This window comes from Syngnathus floridae, chromosome 15 (genome assembly GCF_059516105.1).
Source record: "Syngnathus floridae isolate MCC-2025c chromosome 15, RoL_Sflo_1.0, whole genome shotgun sequence".
NCBI classification, from domain to species: Eukaryota; Metazoa; Chordata; class Actinopteri; order Syngnathiformes; family Syngnathidae; genus Syngnathus; species Syngnathus floridae.
Genome location: NC_142427.1, coordinates 11,365,442 through 11,387,500, shown reverse-complemented (window position 1 = coordinate 11,387,500; position 22,059 = coordinate 11,365,442). Strand labels below are relative to the sequence as shown.

The following is a 22,059-nucleotide window of genomic DNA, read 5'->3' as shown; positions in this document are numbered from 1 at the left end:
TTCCAGTTCATCGCGAGAACGGATCAGTGAGGGAACCAATCCTGAGTTTACCGTTCGCGAACGAGTTAATCGGTGAACTGCCTTCCTTCCCGTGCATCAACGGACCCGTCAGTGAGCGTGTTGCGTCTCCCTCCTGGCGTGAACTATGTAAGCCAGAATGTCGATCTACGATTTGCCATGGAAAGAAAGAACCACTCACTGAAACACCACTTCTTTTATGCACGTTTTCTCCAAGCCAACGGCTAACTTTATTGCATGAAGGGACGCGCCGTTATGCAACAACGGGGAGGTTGTGCTTCTCTTTGGGTCATCTTGATTTTATAACGCTGTTTGTCAATAAAGTGTATGCATATATACGCCTACATATTGTTATCCAACATATCTACTGCAATTTCACATTAGATTGCTGGATTGAAATGTACTTTATTATTATTATTTTATTATTATTATTTTAATAAACATTAAAAACCTATTAAAACTTGTCTGGTGTTTTATTCCTTGTTTTTATTTTTTTGGGCATGAAAACCAAAATCTGACATTTGGTTAACTGCTTTATATGACAATATGTATGTGTTTTACGTTGTGTAGTATGTGTTGGTGTCCCCAAAAATAAAGAGCAAGTAGTCAAATACACATTCTTGACACGTACAAAAAGTGCATAAAGTTATTAGGTACACCTGAAAATGGTGGTGTACCTAATGGAGTGTCTATGTGACGTCACAGATCAACCAGCAGGAGGTGGGGGTGAGGGCGGCTGTGGCCCTTTTCACTTTCAGTTCAGCTTTGGCCATGATTTTTCCCTAATGAAGTGGCCTCTTATTAGGTCAACCTGAAAATGGCGGTGTACCTAATGGAGTGTCCGTGTGATTCCCTCGTTAAGTGCAGGTGCGTGAAAAGTTTTAGCTCCTTTTGAACGTGAAAGAAGCTAAAACTTTTCACGCAGGTGCGCTTAACGAGGGTCACTTGGAATCATGTTGTAATGCGGCCCCAAGGACTAGAGCTTGACACCTGTGACCTTTGACCATGATATTTCCCTAATAAAGTGGCCTGTTATTAGGTACACTTGAAAATGGCGGTGTACCTAATGGAGTGTCCGTGTGATTCCCTCGTTAAGTGCAGGTGCGTGAAAACTTTTAGCTCCTTTTGAATGTGAAAGTGACCAAAAACTTTTCACGCAGGTGCACTTAACGAGGTAATCACATGGACACTCCATTAGGTACATCGCCATTTTAGACTAGAGCTTAACACCTGTGACCTTTGACCATGATATTTCCCTAATAAAGTGGCCTGTTATTAGGTACACTTGAAAATGGCGGTGTACCTAATGGAGTGTCCGTGTGATTCCCTCGTTAAGTGCAGGTGCGTGAAAACTTTTAGCTCCTTTTGAATGTGAAAGTGACCAAAAACTTTTCACGCAGGTGCACTTAACGAGGTAATCACATGGACACTCCATTAGGTACATCGCCATTTTAGACTAGAGCTTAACACCTGTGACCTTTGACCATGATATTTCCCTAATAAAGTGGCCTGTTATTAGGTACACTTGAAAATGGTGGTGTACCTAATGGAGTGTCCGTGTGATTCCCTCGTTAAGTGCAGGTGCGTGAAAACTTTTAGCTCCTTTTGAATGTGAAAGTGACCAAAAACTTTTCACGCAGGTGCACTTAACGAGGTAATCACATGGACACTCCATTAGGTACACCGCCATTTTAGACTAGAGCTTAACACCTGTGACCTTTGACCATGATATTTCCCTAATAAAGTGGCCTGTTATTAGGTACACTTGAAAATGGCGGTGTACCTAATGGAGTGTCCGTGTGATTCCCTCGTTAAGTGCAGGTGCGTGAAAACTTTTAGCTCCTTTTGAATGTGAAAGTGACCAAAAACTTTTCACGCAGGTGCACTTAATGAGGTAATCACATGGACACTCCATTAGGTACACCGCCATTTTAGACTAGAGCTTAACACCTGTGACCTTTGACCATGATATTTCCCTAATAAAGTGGCCTGTTATTAGGTACACTTGAAAATGGCGGTGTACCTAATGGAGTGTCCGTGTGATTCCCTCGTTAAGTGCAGGTGCGTGAAAACTTTTAGCTCCTTTTGAATGTGAAAGTGACCAAAAACTTTTCACGCAGGTGCACTTAACGAGGTAATCACATGGACACTCCATTAGGTACACCGCCATTTTAGACTAGAGCCTAACACCTGTGACCTTTGACCATGATATTTCCCTAATAAAGTGGCCTGCTATTAGGTACACTTGAAAATGGCGGTGTACCTAATGGAGTGTCCGTGTGATTCCCTCGTTAAGTGCAGGTGCGTGAAAACTTTTAGCTCCTTTTGAATGTGAAAGTGACCAAAAACTTTTCACGCAGGTGCACTTAACGAGGTAATCACATGGACACTCCATTAGGCACACCGCCATTTTAGACTAGAGCTTGACACCTGTGACCTTTGACCATGATATTTCCCTAATAAAGTGGCCTGTTATTAGATACACTTGAAACCTAATGGAGTGTCCGTGTGACGTCACAGATCAACCAGCTAATCAGAAAGTGGGGGTGAGGGCGGGTGTGGCACTTTTCACTTTCATTTAAGCTTTGACCATGATTTTTCCCCAATGAAGTGGCCTGTTATGAGGTACACCTAATGGAGTGTCCTACACTATTGGATTTCACCCCACCTCCTAGGTAGTGGGCATTGTTTTTCTCTCAGCCGACCTGGGGGCGGGGCCTCCTTATGTAGTTACACATAAATACTTGCATTTGTGTTCCAATCCAAAATCTCATTCAGGTGTGTGCTCACACCTGGGATCGAACCAGGTTCATAGCGATTGAGAGCCCGTGTCACTAACCAGTCGGCTATTTCGACTTGGCAGTTCCTAGTCGTCTGCACTCTTTTGTACTAGTGATGTGCATTCCAGTTTGAACAATCTTTAGAATTGGTTCACGCAAAAGATTTGTTCAGAAGAATAGTTCACCGAATCAGGTTTGTGCTTAGGCCTGGGATCGAACCAGGTTCATAGCGATCGAGAGCCCGTGTCACTAACCAGTCGGCTATTTCGACTTGGCAGTTCCTAGTCGTCTGCACTCTTTTGTACTAGTGATGTGCATTCCAGTTTGAACTGAATCTCTAGAATTGGTTCACGCAAAAGATTGGTTCAGAACAATCGTTCACCGAATCGGGTATGTGCTTATGCCTGGGATCGAACCAGGTTGATAGCAATCGAGAGCCCGTGTCATTAACCAGTCGGCTATTTCGACTTGGCAGTTCCTAGTCGTCTGCACTCCTTTGTACTAGTGATGTGCATTCCAGTTTGAACAATCTTTAGAATTGGTTCACGCAAAAGATTGGTTCAGAAGAACCGTTCACCGATTTGGGTATGTGCTTATGCCTGGGATCGAACCAGGTTCATAGCGATCGAGAGCCCGTGTCACTAACCAGTCGGCTATTTCGACTTGGCAGTTCCTTGTCGTCTGCACTCTTTTGTACTAGTGATGTGCATTCCAGTTTGAACTGAATCTTCAGAATTGGTTCACGCAAAAGATTGGTTCAAAAGAATCGTTCGCTACACTTTATTTCATTTTTTTTTTTTTTTACCTCGTGTAGTGTACCTATTGAAGTGTCCATGAAGTGTACCTAATCACAGGCCACTTCCTTAGGGAAAAAGCTTAAGTGAAAGGTGCCGCACCCGCCCTCACCCCACCTGCTGATTGGCTGTTTGATATGTGACGTCATTCGAATACTCCATTAGGTACACCGCCATTTTCAAGTGTACCTATTCACAGGCCACTATTACCTTACATGCATTTCAGGTCAGGGTTCCATAGTGTAGAGGTTAGTGCGCCAGAGTTTCACCCCAGCAACCCAAGTTCAAATCCCAGCAGGACCTTCAACATTTTATTATGGACAATTTTGCAACATAGTTGCTCGTGGGCTACCCCATATAACCAATGCACTAAAGCTTAGGACTAGGGCTAGGGTTAGAGCTTGAAGAAAAAAAAAAAAAATCTCATTATCCCTTCCACAGCTTGTCATATTATATTTGAATATTTGAATAGTTTTGCCCTAATCAGGCAGCTTTAGTGTGATTACACACTAACCTCCTAATTATTGCTCTTGTTGTTTGTGCACACCAGGATTTGCTTGGCTGGGCAATGGCATGCCAAGCAAAGCCACATCAAGCTACGGTATTATCCCGTGAGACGTGGGAAATGGACTCAACAAAGCCCTTCTGCCTACATACTACTAAAGTGCTTTATTATTTCATTGCCTTACGCTCATTCACAGTGGAGGACTTCAACTTAATGACAATCAACATTTACATGTCATTGTATTTTACTTAAAGCATATCGGACGAGTCATTGTAATTTGTTCTGATGTTTTCATTTTTTATTTCTGAGCTTTACAACCAGTGTCCATTAACCATTAAGTGGATCATTTGCTGTATTTAATAGACACTTATGATTTAATATGTATCAGGAGGTTTTAATGAAATGTGCAATATCTGTATGCATTTCCGGGCTGTAAAAAGAACAACTGGCTGATCTCCTGACCCAATTCCGGCCATCCTACTTACATCATATGGAGTGTCGAGCGTGATGGATTTCTTAGCCTAATTTCATCCTAATCCCCCATCCAAAGTAATATTTTGTGCTGACTTTGTTCGCTCTTCACAGCCAAGCAAATCCCCCTGATTTGGGATATTTCATTTGCATATTGCATTGGGCTGTGCCGGGGGGCTGAGACAGTAGGTCAGGCTCTTGAACTCAAACGACAACAAAACACAGGCATGAGCTCGAGTTCAGCATAATCTGACCCTCACAATCTGCTGGCGCTGCTACAGGAATGAGATTTGGTCCGTTTAGTTTGTTGAATGTAGCGAGTTAGTCATATTATTGAAATGTGTGCAGAACTACACATGTACTTGCAGAGTGGGTGACTCCGAAGACCCGCTCAACATTAATTCCAGTCTCCCTCCTCAGTGCCAACACGTTGCCATAATAGCCATTAAGATGTTGCGGTTTTCAATAAGCGTTTATAGACTTTGGGCGTCTGAGGACTATTTTGCAAAAGAAAGTGATGAGGCATCAGCACGGTTTACGAAGTGCACCGTCAACGCTAAGCTTGAAAGTCTGTCAGTTGGCTCGATTGTTTTAGAGTGGCTGGAGCTCAGATGAAGTCTGGAATGTCATTTCCGTATGTTTGGATGTGGGTAGAGCAGCATTAACGGACTCATTAAAAGTCGTAAGCGGTTATGAGAACTTAATCTAAACACCATAATACAGTAATTGGAATTTAAGTGTCGTTCCTTTATTGTTCTTTAATTAAGCAAGCGCATCTTTGTTTTATAACTGAAAACAGTGCCGAGTTCATCAAGTGTGATCTCATGCTGTGTTAATATCGTTGAGTCTTTTCTTCCATTTTTTTTTTTACTAAAATATTCATTTATTATAAAACTATCTAAAATATGACTAAAATAAATAAGACGTTTTATAAAGAAAAATATTTAAAATATTACTAAATTAAATACAACATTTTATAAAGTAAGCCACTATTCACAAAATAAATGTTTTGGAAAAAAAGAAACATTTAGTTGGTGATGGCATCTTTGTTTAATGGGATAATTACCACCACTGCCTGAGCTGGTGGTTACCGGACAAGAGATACTGTTAAAAAAAAAAAAAAAAAAACTAGTGGCTGAGTGAGCGCTCACCTCAGACCGTAGAGCACAGTGCCATCCGGGTGCAGTCGGATCATTCTGTTCTTCACAGTGACGCCGTGGACGAAAGACTTCTTGTCGTTGAGGAAGTAGGTGTCAGGCACCCACAGCTGGTCGGCCACGCGGTTATCTAAGGTCAGGTTGAGGGGAATCTCCGAATAGGACAAGCGCTTATCTCGCCAGGCCTGCTGGAAGTACATGGTCAAAGTGTAGTCCTGGGAACAAAGGAGGATTCAGAGTGAGAAAAAGAAATGGATGAGGGAAAGGAGAGGGGAGCGTTTTACATAGCTGCTCTGTGATACTTTGACATGGCCAGCTTGCATTTTCAAACCGCACTGGCCTTCAATATTAGATGTGGCCCACTTAAAATGCAAGTGTAACAGTACAAAGAACTGTTAGAACAATGTGAGCTTAAAAAAAAAATAACCATGTATACCAAGGCTTTAGTTAAAAAAAAAAAAAAAAAACATGTATAGCAATTTCTTTTACATTTCTGGAGACACAAAAAGTGTTCATTTTTCATAAACAAACAGGAATTCCTTTTTCATCTGCTGTGAAATTCCATGGTGATAAATCTAGGACACCTCCAGCCCCCACAATCATTCAAGGAAAAGCAACTTTTTCTAACTATAACAACTCTTACATAAAGTTCTTTTCTCAAGGAACTTTTCGTTGTTGTTGCCATGACATCGGCACTTTCTGGCAAAGAACGTGCATTTTTGAACATGCCTGGTAGATAGAAATACGATATTCCACTGCACCCCTTGGGACTCGCATGTCGCTTGGAGGAGTTCGGATAGCAGGAGCAGCTTTTATCCACTTTGACACATTTTGTCACATTTCCTGAGCCTTATGTAAAACTTTGCACTGATACATTCTGTTGCAGTGTAATTAATTCACAGTTAAAAAAATGGATGCGTGGTGTGTGACTGGACTATAAACTATTTTTTGTTTCATTGTTCCCACTCACAGCAAGTTGTCAGCTGCACGTGCTGCTTTCGCAACACTTTCATTTCCAGTCGACGGTTATGTAAGGGCTCTCACTGGCGTGCACGTGCCAGTGAAGAAGAGACGCTTTTAACCACAAAGCCGTTTGTACAATTTCAAGTCCTCATAGCTGTGAAATTTGAAATGGAATGCTTCAACACATTCATCCAGATCTAGCGGCTTGTTTCTTCCCCTGTTCATGCATCACCTCTGCACAAATGTCCACCAAAGTTTCACTATTTTGTACATCATGAAGTGACCCACGTTTCAACATAACCTCTTGTCGAATTGCTAACTGTAATGAGTCCTAGTAGAAAATCTTGTAGTCATAGATTCCACAGAGACCATTGTGCTTTGCAGTTTTAGAACTCCAGGCTTTGTCTGAAGACGTTCTGCCTGATGCACAATTCAGCCCACCGCTTCCAGGCCATTTTTTCAATCTGTATTCATCTCAAATAGACAAGTGACAATCACTGTGGGTGCTGCTAAAATGTGGCATGGTTTTAAAATATTTCCATTGTCATCCCCCACAGCCTTTTATTGCAGCTTTATCTACTTGTGGAAGTTTCGGGCTTGCTTTGTAGGGTGGGCTCTGCGGAGGTGACACGGTGGCTTCGCCAAACTTTCCTAAAAGACGACTATTGTGTGCCTCATCTGGTTGTGGGAGGAGGAGGCTCTAAATTAGCAGAGCGACTGCAGTGACAGTGCGCGCGCACTTGGATGCGCAAGTGAGGCTGTCATAATAACAGTCGTAATGAGCATCACTACATAAACTGTGCGAGTGGAGACCGGGGGAGGGATGCAAAGCCAAAAGTAAGCAAGAGTGATGTGGGGAAGAATGACGGTAATTTATGAACATGCCGCAATTCTGAGCTGTCAGGCTGAGGCAATACTAAGTAATCACAATGTTCTCTATGATATAAACTCGATTGAAATAAATGAGTCATTCTGCACACACTTTTTTGTGGATGGCTGTGAACCCCAAATGAGTTTGAGAGACATGCAACCCATTCTATGGAGCTCACAACATGGATTGACAGACTATTTAAGATGTCACTTGTTGCGAGGCAACATTTGTGAGACATAATCAAGGATGCCATAATGACAATACAAAAGACATTTTCAAAAGCTCATGACTGACATTGGCCCTAGAAAATAACATTTTAGCATGAAAGCAGTGGGGCTCAAGTTGGCATTTTCCCCAAATCCTCAGCAGACCTATTTTTGCCCCCAGCCACAAGAATAAAAGGTTCCACATGCCCGTCCCAATCATTGCGCTATTCCCAAGGAGACACAGGGCATGACGTTTTGCCCAGCACAAGGGCAAAAAAAGTCCAAAGGAACAGTCAGAATCTAGTTAGCTGTCAAATTTGATGCCTGCAACATGTTTACCCCAAAAGGTTGGAACAGATTAACGGCATTTCAATTCATTCCAATGGGTAATGATAATTTAAGATAACTCTGGGTTCAAATAAAGCAACACATTCTTTAATATCAAAAGGTTTGTGTATCAGCCTCAATAGCTCGCCTTGTGAAAATTAAAGACATTAAAATGCAGATCCTGCGCTCATTTTGTCCTTCTCACACACGAGTGAGTGCATTTCTGGAAAACACCTCGCGCAACAAACTCTTGCTCATTTATTTATATATGACGTGACTCATGGGTGAGAAACAGCATTGAGGTTTTAGAAGAGCAGAAAAGCTCAACTGCAAATCGTGCCAGTGTTCTCAAACTTTTTTTTTTCCAATCTTGTGGAGCTTTTTATAGCTCATCCTTCCTTGTCAGGTAGTTCGTCAAACTAATGCTAAGATGGACTTCTGACCCAGAAGTGGGTGCTTTGCTTACTTTAATTGCTCTAGGTGGCCATCGGTCACGAGTCGAGTTGACCTGCGCCCTTTTCGGCTGATTGAAACCTGCTGGTGTGAAAAACGACTTGGGCAAGAGGACTGGCGATTGATCAAATAGACGGGAAGAGAGAAATGGGATGAGGTCTAAGCTGATATTGGAAAGATTGGTTTGATGTGAGAAGCAGCAGCTGTGCGGGGAGACCTGGCTAAAACCGGGAGTCTTTAGCTTGCACATTTCTTTCTTCCTCCTACCCTTGAAGGCTGTTTTCTATTTGAAAGGTACGGATTGGAGCAATGGGCTTGTTAAGGAGGGATGGAGGGTTTCAAGGGGGTAAATGAAAGGCATCTAAAAGCTCAGCGGAGCGGTCATGCAAATTGCTTTTATTCTTCACAGCTTGCCGCTTCCCTTCTACTATCTGATTTAGGCACTAACGGTGACCTCCCTCTGATGGTTTCTCTTGCCGCTTTTATCTCCCTAACATCTCCTTGCTTTACTTATTTTCTCGTGTCCCATTTTCCATCATTTCTCCTAAAGCGTGTACTCTATCCATCTTAATCTCATAAGACCTCATGTTGTATTTATTTGGAATGCTTCTGGGAAAGTAAAACGCGAATGTGAGAACACTCGAGATGGTTATTTCATTTTGGCAACCGACAAGAACTTTAAGAACTAATCAAACTGCTGTTGTATGACCTTGAAGAACTCCCCTTTTCCCATATTTTCTGCACTTCTTTTTATTTTCCCCAAAGGTGCCCGAGAGAAATGTGATCTCACCGCCCCACGGCCAATGCTACACTATCATCCATCTACTTGAGTTTCTTCAAAAAGCCCTCCAACAACAACAACAACAACAAGCAGCTTTCAATTTCCTGTCCCACACTGTCCTCTCGCCGCCAGCGACAGGCTATGAGGAGCCTGGCAGAGGGCACAGCTTCTCCAAAGAGGCCTAATAATAAACATGGCAGCCCCCACCGTGCTGAGTGGCATCTATTCCCCCGTCTCCCAGCAGCTGAATACGGACTCCTTAATATTCAAGCGATGTAGCTGGAGCAGCTTGTGCGCCGCGTGGAGTCAGACTGAAACACACATCCACACAAGCTTCTGCAGGGCTTTCATTTGGGGTTTCTTCCAGCATGAATAACGAACTTTTACACTGTTGTATCAGCAAAACCAATAAAGTTCAGTTGGACTGACAGATGCAGCTAACATGGCGACAAATTAAGAATGCATAGGCACACACTGTTTTGCTTTTTTCAAAATCATGTACAATTAATTACAAAACCTCCAAATGGCTCCATTTTTGCTTCCTCTGTCGCGTTCATAGGGCTCAATCATAATTGCGTCATATGTTAATGAAAAAAACATATATAATATTTATGTACTAGGCTGATGGAATTACAAACAATCGATTTTCAATTTCCAAACTCATTTTTGGGTTGCGGGTGAGCTGGGGACAAACCAGCAATTATACCGAGCCAATTGTGAGGCACTAACAAACTACTGAGAGTCCTCCAAAAAAAAAAAAAAAAAAAAAAAAAAACGGAGTCCACATTCCAACCCCTATCAGCAGAACATCTTTCAAAAGACACAGGTGCACTTTACAAAGATTACTTGTACAAAAGTGAAATGTCAGACATTTTATTGAAAAGGAGCAAAGGTTATGACCTCAAGCTTGGAGACACAATGTAATATCCTCTCGTTACAGCCATTTTTTGACTCTTTCATTATTTGGCCTGAACATCGCTTTACAAAAACATCACTGCCGATGGTAAATGAAATTCACAGGCACTATTGTCTCCCCCCCCCACTCCCTCCTCCCCCTCCGAAGCAGGGCTGCTTAGTTTAGTCAGTTGGCAGCTGTGCAGCTTAACGGACGACATACAATTTATTAGAGTCAATTGGGGCATCTGCAAGCCCTCTTTGTGTCCCTGGAGGGAAATGGGAGAGTTAAAGGCCACTCGGAGAGAGAGCAGAGGGACACGCGAGGACAAGACCCGCACAGATTATTAGTGGAGGATTATGAAATGCTCAACTATCCCGATGGAAGACCTGAAGAGTTGACAAAGGTTTTCCTCCTAGTTATTATTGGTGACATCACAGTTAAAACCAAATGAAGTGTGTCATCGGTGTCAATAAAGTTTGGAAAACTTCAACTGTGCTGAATTCGGGCATCCGTTTTGTGACTCCAAATATTGCAATATTCATTTCAGAGCATTTCTATTTCTGACACGCCGCCTGCTTATTCAGGCTATGATAAAGCAGCTTTGATTCCAGCGCTCTTTTGGAGGCCGACGGTGAGATTGCAACAAGCTGTGAAGTGCGAAGCGTGAGGCACACCGCAATGACCCGCAGTTGAGAGGTTGTGATGACTAGAAAATAAATCTTTTCAGTCCACAAGAAACACATTTGTCACCAAACCTCCAGCAAGGCTTTGTAGTCTCCATCGTGAAGGCCTTTAACATTTACACTAAATGCTTTTGGTTTATTCTTGGAATTTAATTTTACAGGCTAACAAATAGAGTAGTGGGCAGATGATTAAGCCACTTTGATTTGTAACTCTAATCCGACTCACGGGCCAAGGTGCCAGCACATCTGATATTGGAGATTGGGGAGGGGTGACGACACTAATTGCGTACCTAATGAAGAATGAAAACTCATAGGGGATTTAAGGTGAGTGAGGGAGAGCATTCTTCAAGCATGATCATTGTGGTCGACCAATGGATTTGCTCAGGCTGCATTCAAGAGTTTCTCTGCATTGGGAACAACAGATTAGTAAAAGTCTACAGGGAGACCTAGCAGCATGAATTATGCATCAACCTAGGCTTTTTTTTGTTGTGTGTGTGTTTTTACCTCTTAACCAAAATGTCTCTTGTGACTTCGGTATAAGATTAAATGTGCTCAGAATGTATGTACGATAAAGTATATTCTGACATCTTTCATTCTGTCGAATTTATTAAAGAATGCCGTGTGGGAAATGGACAAGAGATGTTTTTTGGGTGTTATGGAAATGGGATAGGAAGGTATTTGTCAGCGTTGGCATCGCCTTATACATGAAACTTGCAGAGAAGTTTGGTACTTTTTTTTTTAATTCATCTGATCTTTAAAAAGCTTTGAGCCACCAAATAAAACAAATTCTAGATCTGCTCAGTCACTCCTCAAAGCCGTGAGAAGGCCCAACAAAGTGTTGTCAATTGAGTGTGATACCTGTTGACAGAAAAGTGTCAGTCAGGCTTGTCTCGTGACAGACAACGTGTAAGGTGTCAGTCAGTCAGGCAGCTCCCGCAATGTTTCCACTGGTGAAAACAACACGGAATGAGGTAAGCCCACCGACAGATCTCCCAAATGTCACCCCTCAACTCATCCTGCCCGATGGGGACTACTTTTTGGGTGGCTTTAAAGTCCAATGAATGTGTGTTCACTGATCACGATGAATGTTTTGGAATTACATTTGAGGCTTTCTTCACGCATCCTTTGCTGTGACTGTCGTACGACGGGCTATTCAAGCCGGAGATGAACCCCCGGATGAGACACTGCTCTGTCCATTACGTAACCCAAACATTGACTTGGCCGCCGGCCGAGAGCAGGGACGACAGGGAGGAGGGCTTTGCGGGGCACGGGGAGATGGTGAACCTCCTCATGTGTATGATGCTGCATATGCTAAAAAGGCTAACTATAGGCTGTCCGCAAAACATGAATAGAACTTTTTTTTTTTTCACTTTAAAGTTACATTTGTGTCAATGTTTATTCCCACATGAGCCTTTTAACAAGTACAATGTGGCGCTCATTATGTTGGGATGTAGGAATTTTGAGATATGAATTCACACATGTTAATTGAGTCTGGCACGTTTACTTGTACTTGAGGGTTTGTTTTTTTGGGTCTAATGTGTCAGCACACATACCCGTCCACACCATTTAGCATGCAACCGTTTATAAAGCAAAAGATGCATTTTAAGAGACTATAAATTTATGGTCTTGGACTGTTATGAAAATGTCTGTTTGACACAATTATCCTTTTTTTCCCATGAAATACTACATTTGCATAATTGAAAGTTGTATTCGTCTAACATTTCATATTCTCCATTTATTTGTCACAAGGGCATGAGTGGATTAACCTGAAAGAAATCCAATTCGAAAAGCTTCCACAACATAGCAACATGAATCGTATTCAGGATAAAAATCTGATCATTGTTATTTACATTTATTTCAGTTCAACATCCTGCTCCGACTGTCATAAAGATGAAGTCAGTGTGGCCGACTTAATATCATTTTTTAAAGCTCTCAGGTGCGCTTGAGATATTACACAGCCAGTAAGTGGCCCCACAATCTTTCCTCCCTTTTATTATCATATGGCAAGCAATAATCTCTTCTCGCCTTTCAGCCAACATCCATAATAATATATCTGTGTGATATATTGTACAAGCGCCGCCGACAGCCCATCCGGGATCTCCTTTGCCGAGTCGTTCTCAAAAGAACTTCACAGAGCTGAAAATAGCAGCATTTGCGGGATTCTCATATGTCAAAAGTATGAATATTCCACTTTGGCGTTGCCTTGGGCCCAACGTGTAACATGGCATCGGTAGTCAGAGAGTGTCTCTCTCTTTGTATGTGCACCACTGAGTCATGGCCAGTGAACTCTGAGCGGCACGAGGTGCGTGACCTTCCCTCTAACACTATTTGGCTTTCTGCATGGCAACCCATCTCTCTCTCTCTCGGCCCCTCACACACACACACCGAGGTGATAAATGCGACCCCCAGGTCTTACACACTCCTATCCATTTTCACCCTTCAAGCCTCGGAGGCCCCGCTCCACGTGAGCCTTATTCCATGTTTCTAGCATGTCATGTGGTTTTCCACACATGCCGTGTGATTCTTCGCGACAGGTCTGTTGCAGGCTTTCTACTGACTTGTTCAACTTTCATTGTACAGGCAGGGAAGGTGACACTTGCTAGTTAAACAATGTCCAACAATACAGTGATAACATGCTAATAAATTCTACTTTAGCCCAACACATGCTGTAGGCTATAATTGATTCCACTTAACAAGGCCAAAAATCTTCATTGTGTTTTCCTTCTCCTCTATGAGCAGAATTTCACGTTATGTTGCTCCCAATACAAGCACTGAACATTTTTCTTCATTTGTAAGATAACTTTGTTTATGGTCATTGCATAACCTAAATTGTCTTAAATTCTTTGTATTAATTTGATATTCAAGCCTGCTTGTGTTTGACTTCGAGGTAATCCCCAGGTCGTCTTTCGCAGTTCAATTTCATCTACATGTGTCACGTGTGCATGTCCGCGGTCGCAAATAGATGCGGCATCGTCTGTGTTTTGCATCACGTCTCCATTCAAGCAGGCAGTCTGCATGTGCACAAACACAACAACATGAGCAAAAAAGCCTTCAGGGGATTTCGCTGCTGCCAAAAATATTCCACATGACATCAAAACATGAGTCATATCGCAGCCACCGTCAAAATCACGTCACAGCATAGGGGGGGGGCGGTACTTTCTTATTTACAATAAAAAATTAAATAGTCAAGAGGGGGAAAATAGCAAATGAAGAGGATGGAAACAACACTTGCTTTAGAAGTGTGACCTTCCATGGAGAAAAGGGTGCAGTTCTAACAAACCATCAGTAGGGGGTGCACTTGTATGGAGCAAAATCTCCCACTTCAACTCTTATCAGTGTTTCCACTAAAAATAAAAGTCTACAGAAAAATAAGCCTTTATAAAGCAAGCTTTTTCAACCATCACAGAGGTCAGTCTGCCCTAATATCCTTTACAGTTGCATAAAAAAAATTACAAATTAATTTTTTATAACATGCGTGTTTATAAATGCTGTCAAGAGCATAACATAAGCAGTTAAATATCATTACAAACAAGAGTGTGGGGGTTCCCCTTCTGTGCATTTGGGAGGGTATCCCCCCCACATCCACCCCACACACGCGCCCCCTCCCCTTCCGCCAGCATCCACGCAGAGATAATTAGCCCATTTGTATGATAACTTACCATATTGACTTCAGACACCATGTCTATGCTGGCGATGTCAATATTCATGCCCACTCCTACTGGCGCACCTGGGGTGGGAAAAGAAAAAAAGAAAAAAAACTTTGTGAACTGTGGTGCAGCCTGTAATAAGTGGATGATAATCATATTGCGCTTGTGTCAAATCCGTTTTTTTGACGCGCATAAAAGCAGAACATTCGAGCATTCTAAAAGTTAAAATGGGGATTGGAATTTTAATGCATGCGTAAAGTGCGTGTTTTTTTTACGTGCGCATGCATCCCACTTGTCTGGCATTTGCACAGCATTGCATTGGCGCAGAAAGTGACAACTAAACACTTACCTCCGAAATCTGGCCTGAGACGAATATCATAACCTGTCAACAGCCTGTCCACCGTCTCTTTAACCAACGGCATATTGCTCGGATCATTCACGCCGACACTGTGGAGGAACGCGCACACAGATAGGCACGCGTAAATTAACAGATTACGGTGACAAAACATTCCACGGAGCGCAAAGTCTCCTCCATGCCGTCTCCGCTGCTGGTCCGGTAGGGGAAAAAAGGAGAGGAGTGGAGCCTTCTTACCTTTGTGCGCACACCACGGCCACTACGAGGGGGAACACCCAGACACAAAAGCACCACCACCTTCTTCTTAACACCGCCATACTCGCGTTTTTTGATGGCGTGTGTTTTTTTTCTAGCCTCCTTTTGCAGAAGACAAGACGAGCTACAACTTATTCTTGCCAGTGCGGTAATTCCAATGCCGGGCGCATGCGCAGTCTGCACTACAACGTGAAGACTGATGATGATGATGAAGATGATGGTGGTGATGATGATGATGCTTGTGACAGGGGTGTAGTATACAGACAGACAGACGCGGGTGGAATGTAAAGGCTGGGAGTCAACTTGTCACTCGTGAGGGGATCTCCCTATCTGATGGACTCAGATAAGGTTGCAGGTTGGTTTCCCAGGAAATTTCAGCAAAAAGTCATTCTAATTCATTGTCATATGATTTAAACCAGCCAATACTCTTGATGTATGCAAATAAGAAAGTAAAATTCTGCATTCTTCGTATAAATATATTGAATTCCTCAATTGATCCAGTCATTCAATCTAAAGGGACCCATTGCAAACATTCTATAAGTTTACATACATAACATGGTGCAGAGGTGGATCACAGACGCTGATGTTGGGGACCAAAAATGGGCCTTTACAAGCAAATAATATTCATTTCACAAACAGGCATTCTGCGCCGGTGAGGGTGTGGTCACAATGCTAATTACTAAACAAGAGCAGTGCAATATTCCCGCCTAAGGTTGTTGGCGTACTACCAACAAAACATTAACCTATCTAATAAAGTGTCCAGTTGCTTGGTGGGTTCCTCACTCTTTTAGATGGTCGCCATTTTAGAATCCGGCTCTCATGATGCTGTGCAGTTCCACACCAACTGCAATCATAATAACAAATGATGGTCAATGTTTTAAGGCATCTATCTGAACATGATTACATTCTAAATGTTCAGCATGGTGATTGGTGTGTCTTCACATCTCAGCACCAGTGCACGGATAGCTATACATCTAGGCCTGTACGTAAATGCACAGTGCATTAAGCATGTCTTAACACAACGAGAGGCGCGCTTGCCCATGCCGAGTGCCTCGGGCTTTGGAGGCTGGATCCATGTAGATGAGAAGTATGTGATGGAGCTATGCTGGCTACGCACGCACAGCTGAGCAGAACGCACGCACCACTGTGCAAAAGAAACTCCAGTTATGGAGGAAGTGGTGGATGAGTGGAAGATGCCCGAGCAATGATCCGCTTTTTTTTTTTTTTTTTAAAAGATTCCGTCAGAGGACTAGCAACTGGATGACTGGTAGAAAAAAAAAAGAAATTCTCCACATGACCTGATGGTGTCACTGTATTTAAATTTCAGTCAACGTTGAGTCAATTTTAATGATATGATTATTATTTTATTATATGATTCAATGATATGGTTTTATCACATTATTATTTTCAATGCCCTTACAGAAATGGGTGCAGTGATAAATTACAGGGAGATTAGTCTGGAAGCTGTAATTTAGGCTTCAAGTTAAAATGGAAAAATGATCTCTTAACTTGTCAGCCGACGTAAATCACACAAATTATCCACCCACACTAGATTTTTCTATTCAATCGTTGCCATTTTTAGAATTCATAATAATGGTGGCTTTCATGTTATGGCACAAAGGTGTGCAATCGGTAGGTATTTTATTCTGGCATACTGGAATCAACAAGATCGTAGATGACCCATCCCATACCTGCCATAATCCAATAAATTGTGTGATGTCTGCATTCAGTATAAATTGATGTTATTAGAGGACACTTAATTTGACAATATTTATTTTTGCACTACAAAATACTGACAGCTGCTTCTAATATTTCCATTGCATTATACAGGCAAATACTAGGCGACGCCTGGTCTTCACTGTGGAGTTTCCACCTGGTCTGCTCCCACCTGCCATGGGCCCACTGTCTGTTTGTCATCCAAGTGGGGACGCAGGCCAAAGCACATGCACGGCCAAACACTACATTATCCTCGCACACCTTCCTGACTTTGACTTTCAAATGACACTCAAATAACATTTGAATCAAATTTGAGTGAATTCAATTATGACACGTCCGTCCATCCATCCGGTTTAATTCAGAAAAGTTCATCTGTTTGAGAAAAACAAATTGCCTTTTTTTTTTTTTTTTTTTTTTTTTAAATAAGGCTGAGCCTACATAATGCTACTTGGAATCTAAAAATGCACAAAATCTGTGCGCATGTCTTACTGCAGCAAACAATGCCGTCTGTCTGTAAAATGTGGTGCATAGCTATTTTTGTGGAGGGGCGGAGGCATTTAATTTTAGAAATATCCTCAACAAAATTACCATTACAATTTAGTTGATCTTAAAATCATCATCATTAAAGAGCAGATTAAGGAGCACCTTTTTATTTACTCATTTTTTCTGGCATATTAAATCCAAATCAAATTCAGATTCCAAACGAAACAATTTGTTCCATTTGGCTGCTTCATGCTGTGACCTTACATCCACTTTGACTAGCATATGCAAATGTCAAGCTACTGTTGTTAAACCAGGCTTACATCCATTACTCTTCCGCTCCAAGATCAATATACGCACGGCAGGCCTTTTTCCTGCATTCACTGAAGTGATGATCAGGATACTTTCATCCGCAATTACGCTCATGAATTTTTCATCGGTGATCCATAATACAGTGTGCTATGCTCACCGGCTGATCCCTTCCCATTATTGTTCACCTGAGAAGAGAAATTAGCACATACGCTACATTTAGCTTCAAAAGAGCCCTTGATGTGTGATTTTTTATTTTTTTTTACTCCCTGTGGTTGTTCAGAGTCTACACCTGTCCTAGGAATAATATCAGGTTTGGAGCACTGAGGCGAGGATAAACGGGATAAAGCGAGCCTGTCAGACAACATTTGTGCTTTATCTCCTTATCTTCTCCAGAGGGGGCGCCACCTGCTTCCGCTTCAAGGTTGTCATGTCCTTCAGGCAGCAGATTGTTGGTACTCACCTAGCTCTACCGCCGTCGTGGTCTTCTCAGCCACAAGTGCTGACAGGGTTGACACAGTTGGGAAGACCAGGGCGATGATTTGAGAGCGTCTGCCAAAAAAGCTTCTCTTCAGGAGACTTGGCTGGGCTCTGACGTGATGATTTAGATGGCGACATGAGGTTATTGGCTTCTTTCTACATTATTCCTCCCTGCAGACAACAAAGCTGAAAGGAGTAATATTATGCATTCTTGTGCGTCTTGTCTAGAGTGGAATTTGTCAAAATACCAAAAGGATAAAATCGCACCTCAAACACATTAAGCATTTCTGTTGTAAAGGTCAAATGGCAAAAAAATAATTCTGCCAAACCTACTTAAAAGCTGATCGTACTGAAAAATAACCTCTTTGTGAAAACCTGGAGTTGCGCAATAGGCAGAGGTGGGGAGTGAGTCACAAGAAAGTCACAACATTAAAGTTTAAAGCAAGTCCAAACTCACAGCTGGGAATCGAGCAAGTCAAGTCGCCACACAAAGGAACGACAATATGTGCACATCTAATCTTACAATCCAGCCTCAACTCTCGTCTTTTGCCGGCGTTGCCAGATTAAGTGGCACACGGTATAATTTCCGAGCCGAGTCAACACTGTGCGGTGGAAAATTGGTAAAACTTATAAACTCAAGTAAGAACAAAAAAAGTAAACCCAAATAAAACCCCTAAAAAAGCAGTGAGTCATTGTTTATTTGGTCTTACTTTTGTTCCATTCATTTCAGGAAAATAAATCTGGCAACCAGGTGTCACCTTGACTGCTTTCATTTTTTTTAATTGGTTCGGCACAGCATCGCAGGGTTTGACTAGCACCACCGCGGCGCCGCCGACTTTAATTTGACATTGACACCCCACTTTACCATTAGCAGTAACCATGGAGACTGTGGCATACACCTCCACATCTCACCCGCGCTCATCATGCACTTACATGACTTCTCACCTTTCATCTCCTTATGTACTCTCAGCAGTAACAGTAGTTCAAGTCATGAATATGTTGTTGAATTATACAAATGGGGCTTTTGGAATCATGTGCTAATTAATTTCCTTCAGTACAATAATTGCTCAAAATAACATAAGATTGAAAAAAATAGTCAATGTTGCGCAGTCATATAAATATTCGACTTTCTGAAATTTATAGGTCACTTAAGTTGATATGAGAAAAGTTTTCTCCAAAAAGTATGATGGGGGAAAAATTGATTGACCGGCATGTGGAAAGGGCAACGCTACCTCTCCGGGCTCTTCTGTAATGAGTTTTTATCCGCGAGCGTTTTCCTGCCTATGCAAATATCCTGTACACTGGATACATTTTTAATAAGCTGCATGACGCTTGTGTATTTGCTTCTGCACCCAACAATTGCACACGCTGGACACTCAAAGCCGGACATCCGCTACAAGAGATGTAACAAAATGGGGGTATTCATTTCACGATATGTTTAGTAGAAACAGATTCAAACCCGGAGGCTGATGTGCTCACCACTCTGCTGCCATTTGAAAAAGAAGGCACAACAACAACTGATAAAAAGTATTATTTTATAAAAAATTTTTTTTTACTTTTATTTAAGCACAGGATCATCCGGGATAATGCACTCATTTACTAACCTTCCACCTCAAAAAGAAATTCAACATTCCCTTTAACTTGCTATGATATGATTCTGTCTCCATGGCAACTGCTGCTGCCATCCCTCATGATGTAGATGGGGTGCCAGCGCTAAAGACTGTCTAAAAACTATAATGGGGTGGAGAAAAAGTTTTTCAAGTTTACTTGCTGATGTTACTGCTGAAAGTCAGTCGATGGTCACGCAAATAGGCCAGCATCGTCCTTCCTTGTTCAGATTCCAACGCACTGAAATACCACATGACAACTTTCCTCCAGTCATTGTGGCAGCATGTAACCTTTTCCCCGAGTCCTTCTTTAAACCACTTTTGAAAACAATAGCAAAAATCTCTGCCCCTGGTTGATGACCAAAACCATATAAAGCGCTTGAAAGTTTAGAGAAACACGCGCACGCACACACATTTTCTAAGTTTCTCCTACTGTAAGTGTTACCATGGCAACCACACGGCGAAGCTTATGAAGTACAGTGGGTCCATTTCGCGTGGGAGCTGGCATGTATTAATAGAAGCACTGTGCCGTGGTCAGGAATGAGAAATGATACACTCGCATGCACATACGTGTTGCACACTGTGTGTGTCTGTACTTGTGAGTTACTAAAAGGAATTTGCACTGTAAATATGTGCGAAATGTGTGTGTGTGAGGGGGGCAAGAGGAAAGCAGACAATGTGTGTTTCTTACACTTTGCTAGCTTCCAACATTTTTTATTTATGGCTCTGAGCGCGCACACACAAATAAGGAAAAATGACATCCAGTTGTGCGATGAGAATCCTGCTGTCAGTGATTTTATTTTTCAACCAATCTGCTGGCGTTGCATCAAAATGCCGAGCGCATATCATGGCATGTTTAATTAAAACTCCCTTTATTTGAATGATGAACTAATTAAAATCGTTTTGATTCCGAAGCATGTCGCCTTATCTCGCCAAAGTAATTGTACTTCCCAAATGGACATAATTGAATTGCTTCTCATTCCATTGTTCCCATGGAAGGGGACTTGTGTCTTGGTGCTATCCATCATTATCATTTTGCCTCTCATCTCTACGCACACCTTAAAGTTTAATGGAAGTTTGTAGTGATTACATTCTGTGAAAACTGTGACCTCCTATGATTTATATTCGTTCACTTAAAAATGTGTTTTGATTTTTAAAATGCCATATGCTTCAGGACTTGCTATTTTTACAATTAAATTCAGGACAAACTTTTCAAACCAATATTTGTCATTTATCAAAGGCAATGCAGCAATTAGGTTCTTCATAATGAATGTGTTGTGCTCTTGATCTTTGGTGATTCACTCGTGATTGCTCATTATCTAAAGCACATTTTCATTACGTGAAGTGTTTGGCGCACAAAGAGAGCCAGAGTTAAAATGTGACATTGCGTAATCAGCCAGCGTCTGAAGACCACCCTATATTTCTCCCTCTCTGCCTCCTCGTATGAATTTTTGATAACAAATGACTGTGATACTACTGTAGTCATAATGAAAAAGTCATGCTGTGCCGAGATAATCTCTCCACTTGATCAATGAAGATTTTTTTATTCTTCTTGTGCACTTTATTGTTAGAGTTTAATACGCACACAAATACATATACAAAACATCTTAATGCTCATTTCCAATATCACAGTCAGCTCTATATTTTTTTTTTAACTGGGCCTCCGCGCGCCTTGAGTTTGACTCCTGTGCTCATATTAAAATAGCTTCACTAATTGAATGAACTTCAAATACGCCAACACCCCATGATGAAGTTGAGAACTCTAATGCCCTCAGAACTGGGCAAGGACAGCTACAGATGCACTTTACTGTTTATCAAACAGACCAACAGTCAAACACTCAACTATGAAACTCGCAAAGAGCTTTTTCAACTCCTGTCACTCACCAGGCCACGCCCCCTTATTTAATACTAGTGTATAAATGCAATTTTGTAAAAACAGTTTCTTTGCATTATCTTTCATTGTAAAAAAAAAAAGTGTCTCACATAGCCAAAAACCATCCAGAATATTAGGAACAGCTCTCACACATCAACTAAAATAAAAATAGCAGACTTCAATTCATGTCAGTCAAACATTCTCATTAGGAATTACATGTGTACCTAATGTTGTGGCCGGTTAATGTAAATACATAAATTTTAGTCATTATTTTAGTTGTCCATGCTGTTTGACTCCCCTTCCTCTTATCAGGTAATATTTATCGCCATCAATCTAGGCATTTTTTTTCCTTCTTGCAAAATTCCCCCCTCCCCTTCCAACGTGTCCATCCACGCTCTCCACTCTCCAAACTCCTCAGTGTTGTATTATT

General features: G+C 41.8%; 1 protein-coding gene across 2 annotated transcripts in view; it reads right to left on the bottom strand.

Annotated features, from left to right (window-relative positions):
- gabrb2b (gamma-aminobutyric acid type A receptor subunit beta2b) overlaps nucleotides 1–22,059 on the bottom strand; it is a 197,919-nt gene that overhangs the window by 16,239 nt on the left and 159,621 nt on the right. The window contains exons 6-10 of one of the 2 annotated variants that reach the window (XM_088398667.1): nucleotides 18,133–18,335; nucleotides 15,147–16,008; nucleotides 14,904–15,001; nucleotides 14,567–14,634; nucleotides 5,720–5,940 (exon numbers count right to left, since the gene is read on the bottom strand). In XM_088398667.1, the coding sequence (XP_088254793.1) occupies nucleotides 5,720–5,940; nucleotides 14,567–14,634; nucleotides 14,904–15,001; nucleotides 15,147–15,226 (467 nt within the window). In that variant the 5' untranslated portion in view covers nucleotides 15,227–16,008; nucleotides 18,133–18,335. The remainder of the gene's footprint in view (nucleotides 1–5,719; nucleotides 5,941–14,566; nucleotides 14,635–14,903; nucleotides 15,002–15,146; nucleotides 16,009–18,132; nucleotides 18,336–22,059) is intronic. The other variant, XM_088398668.1, reaches the window with a different exon arrangement.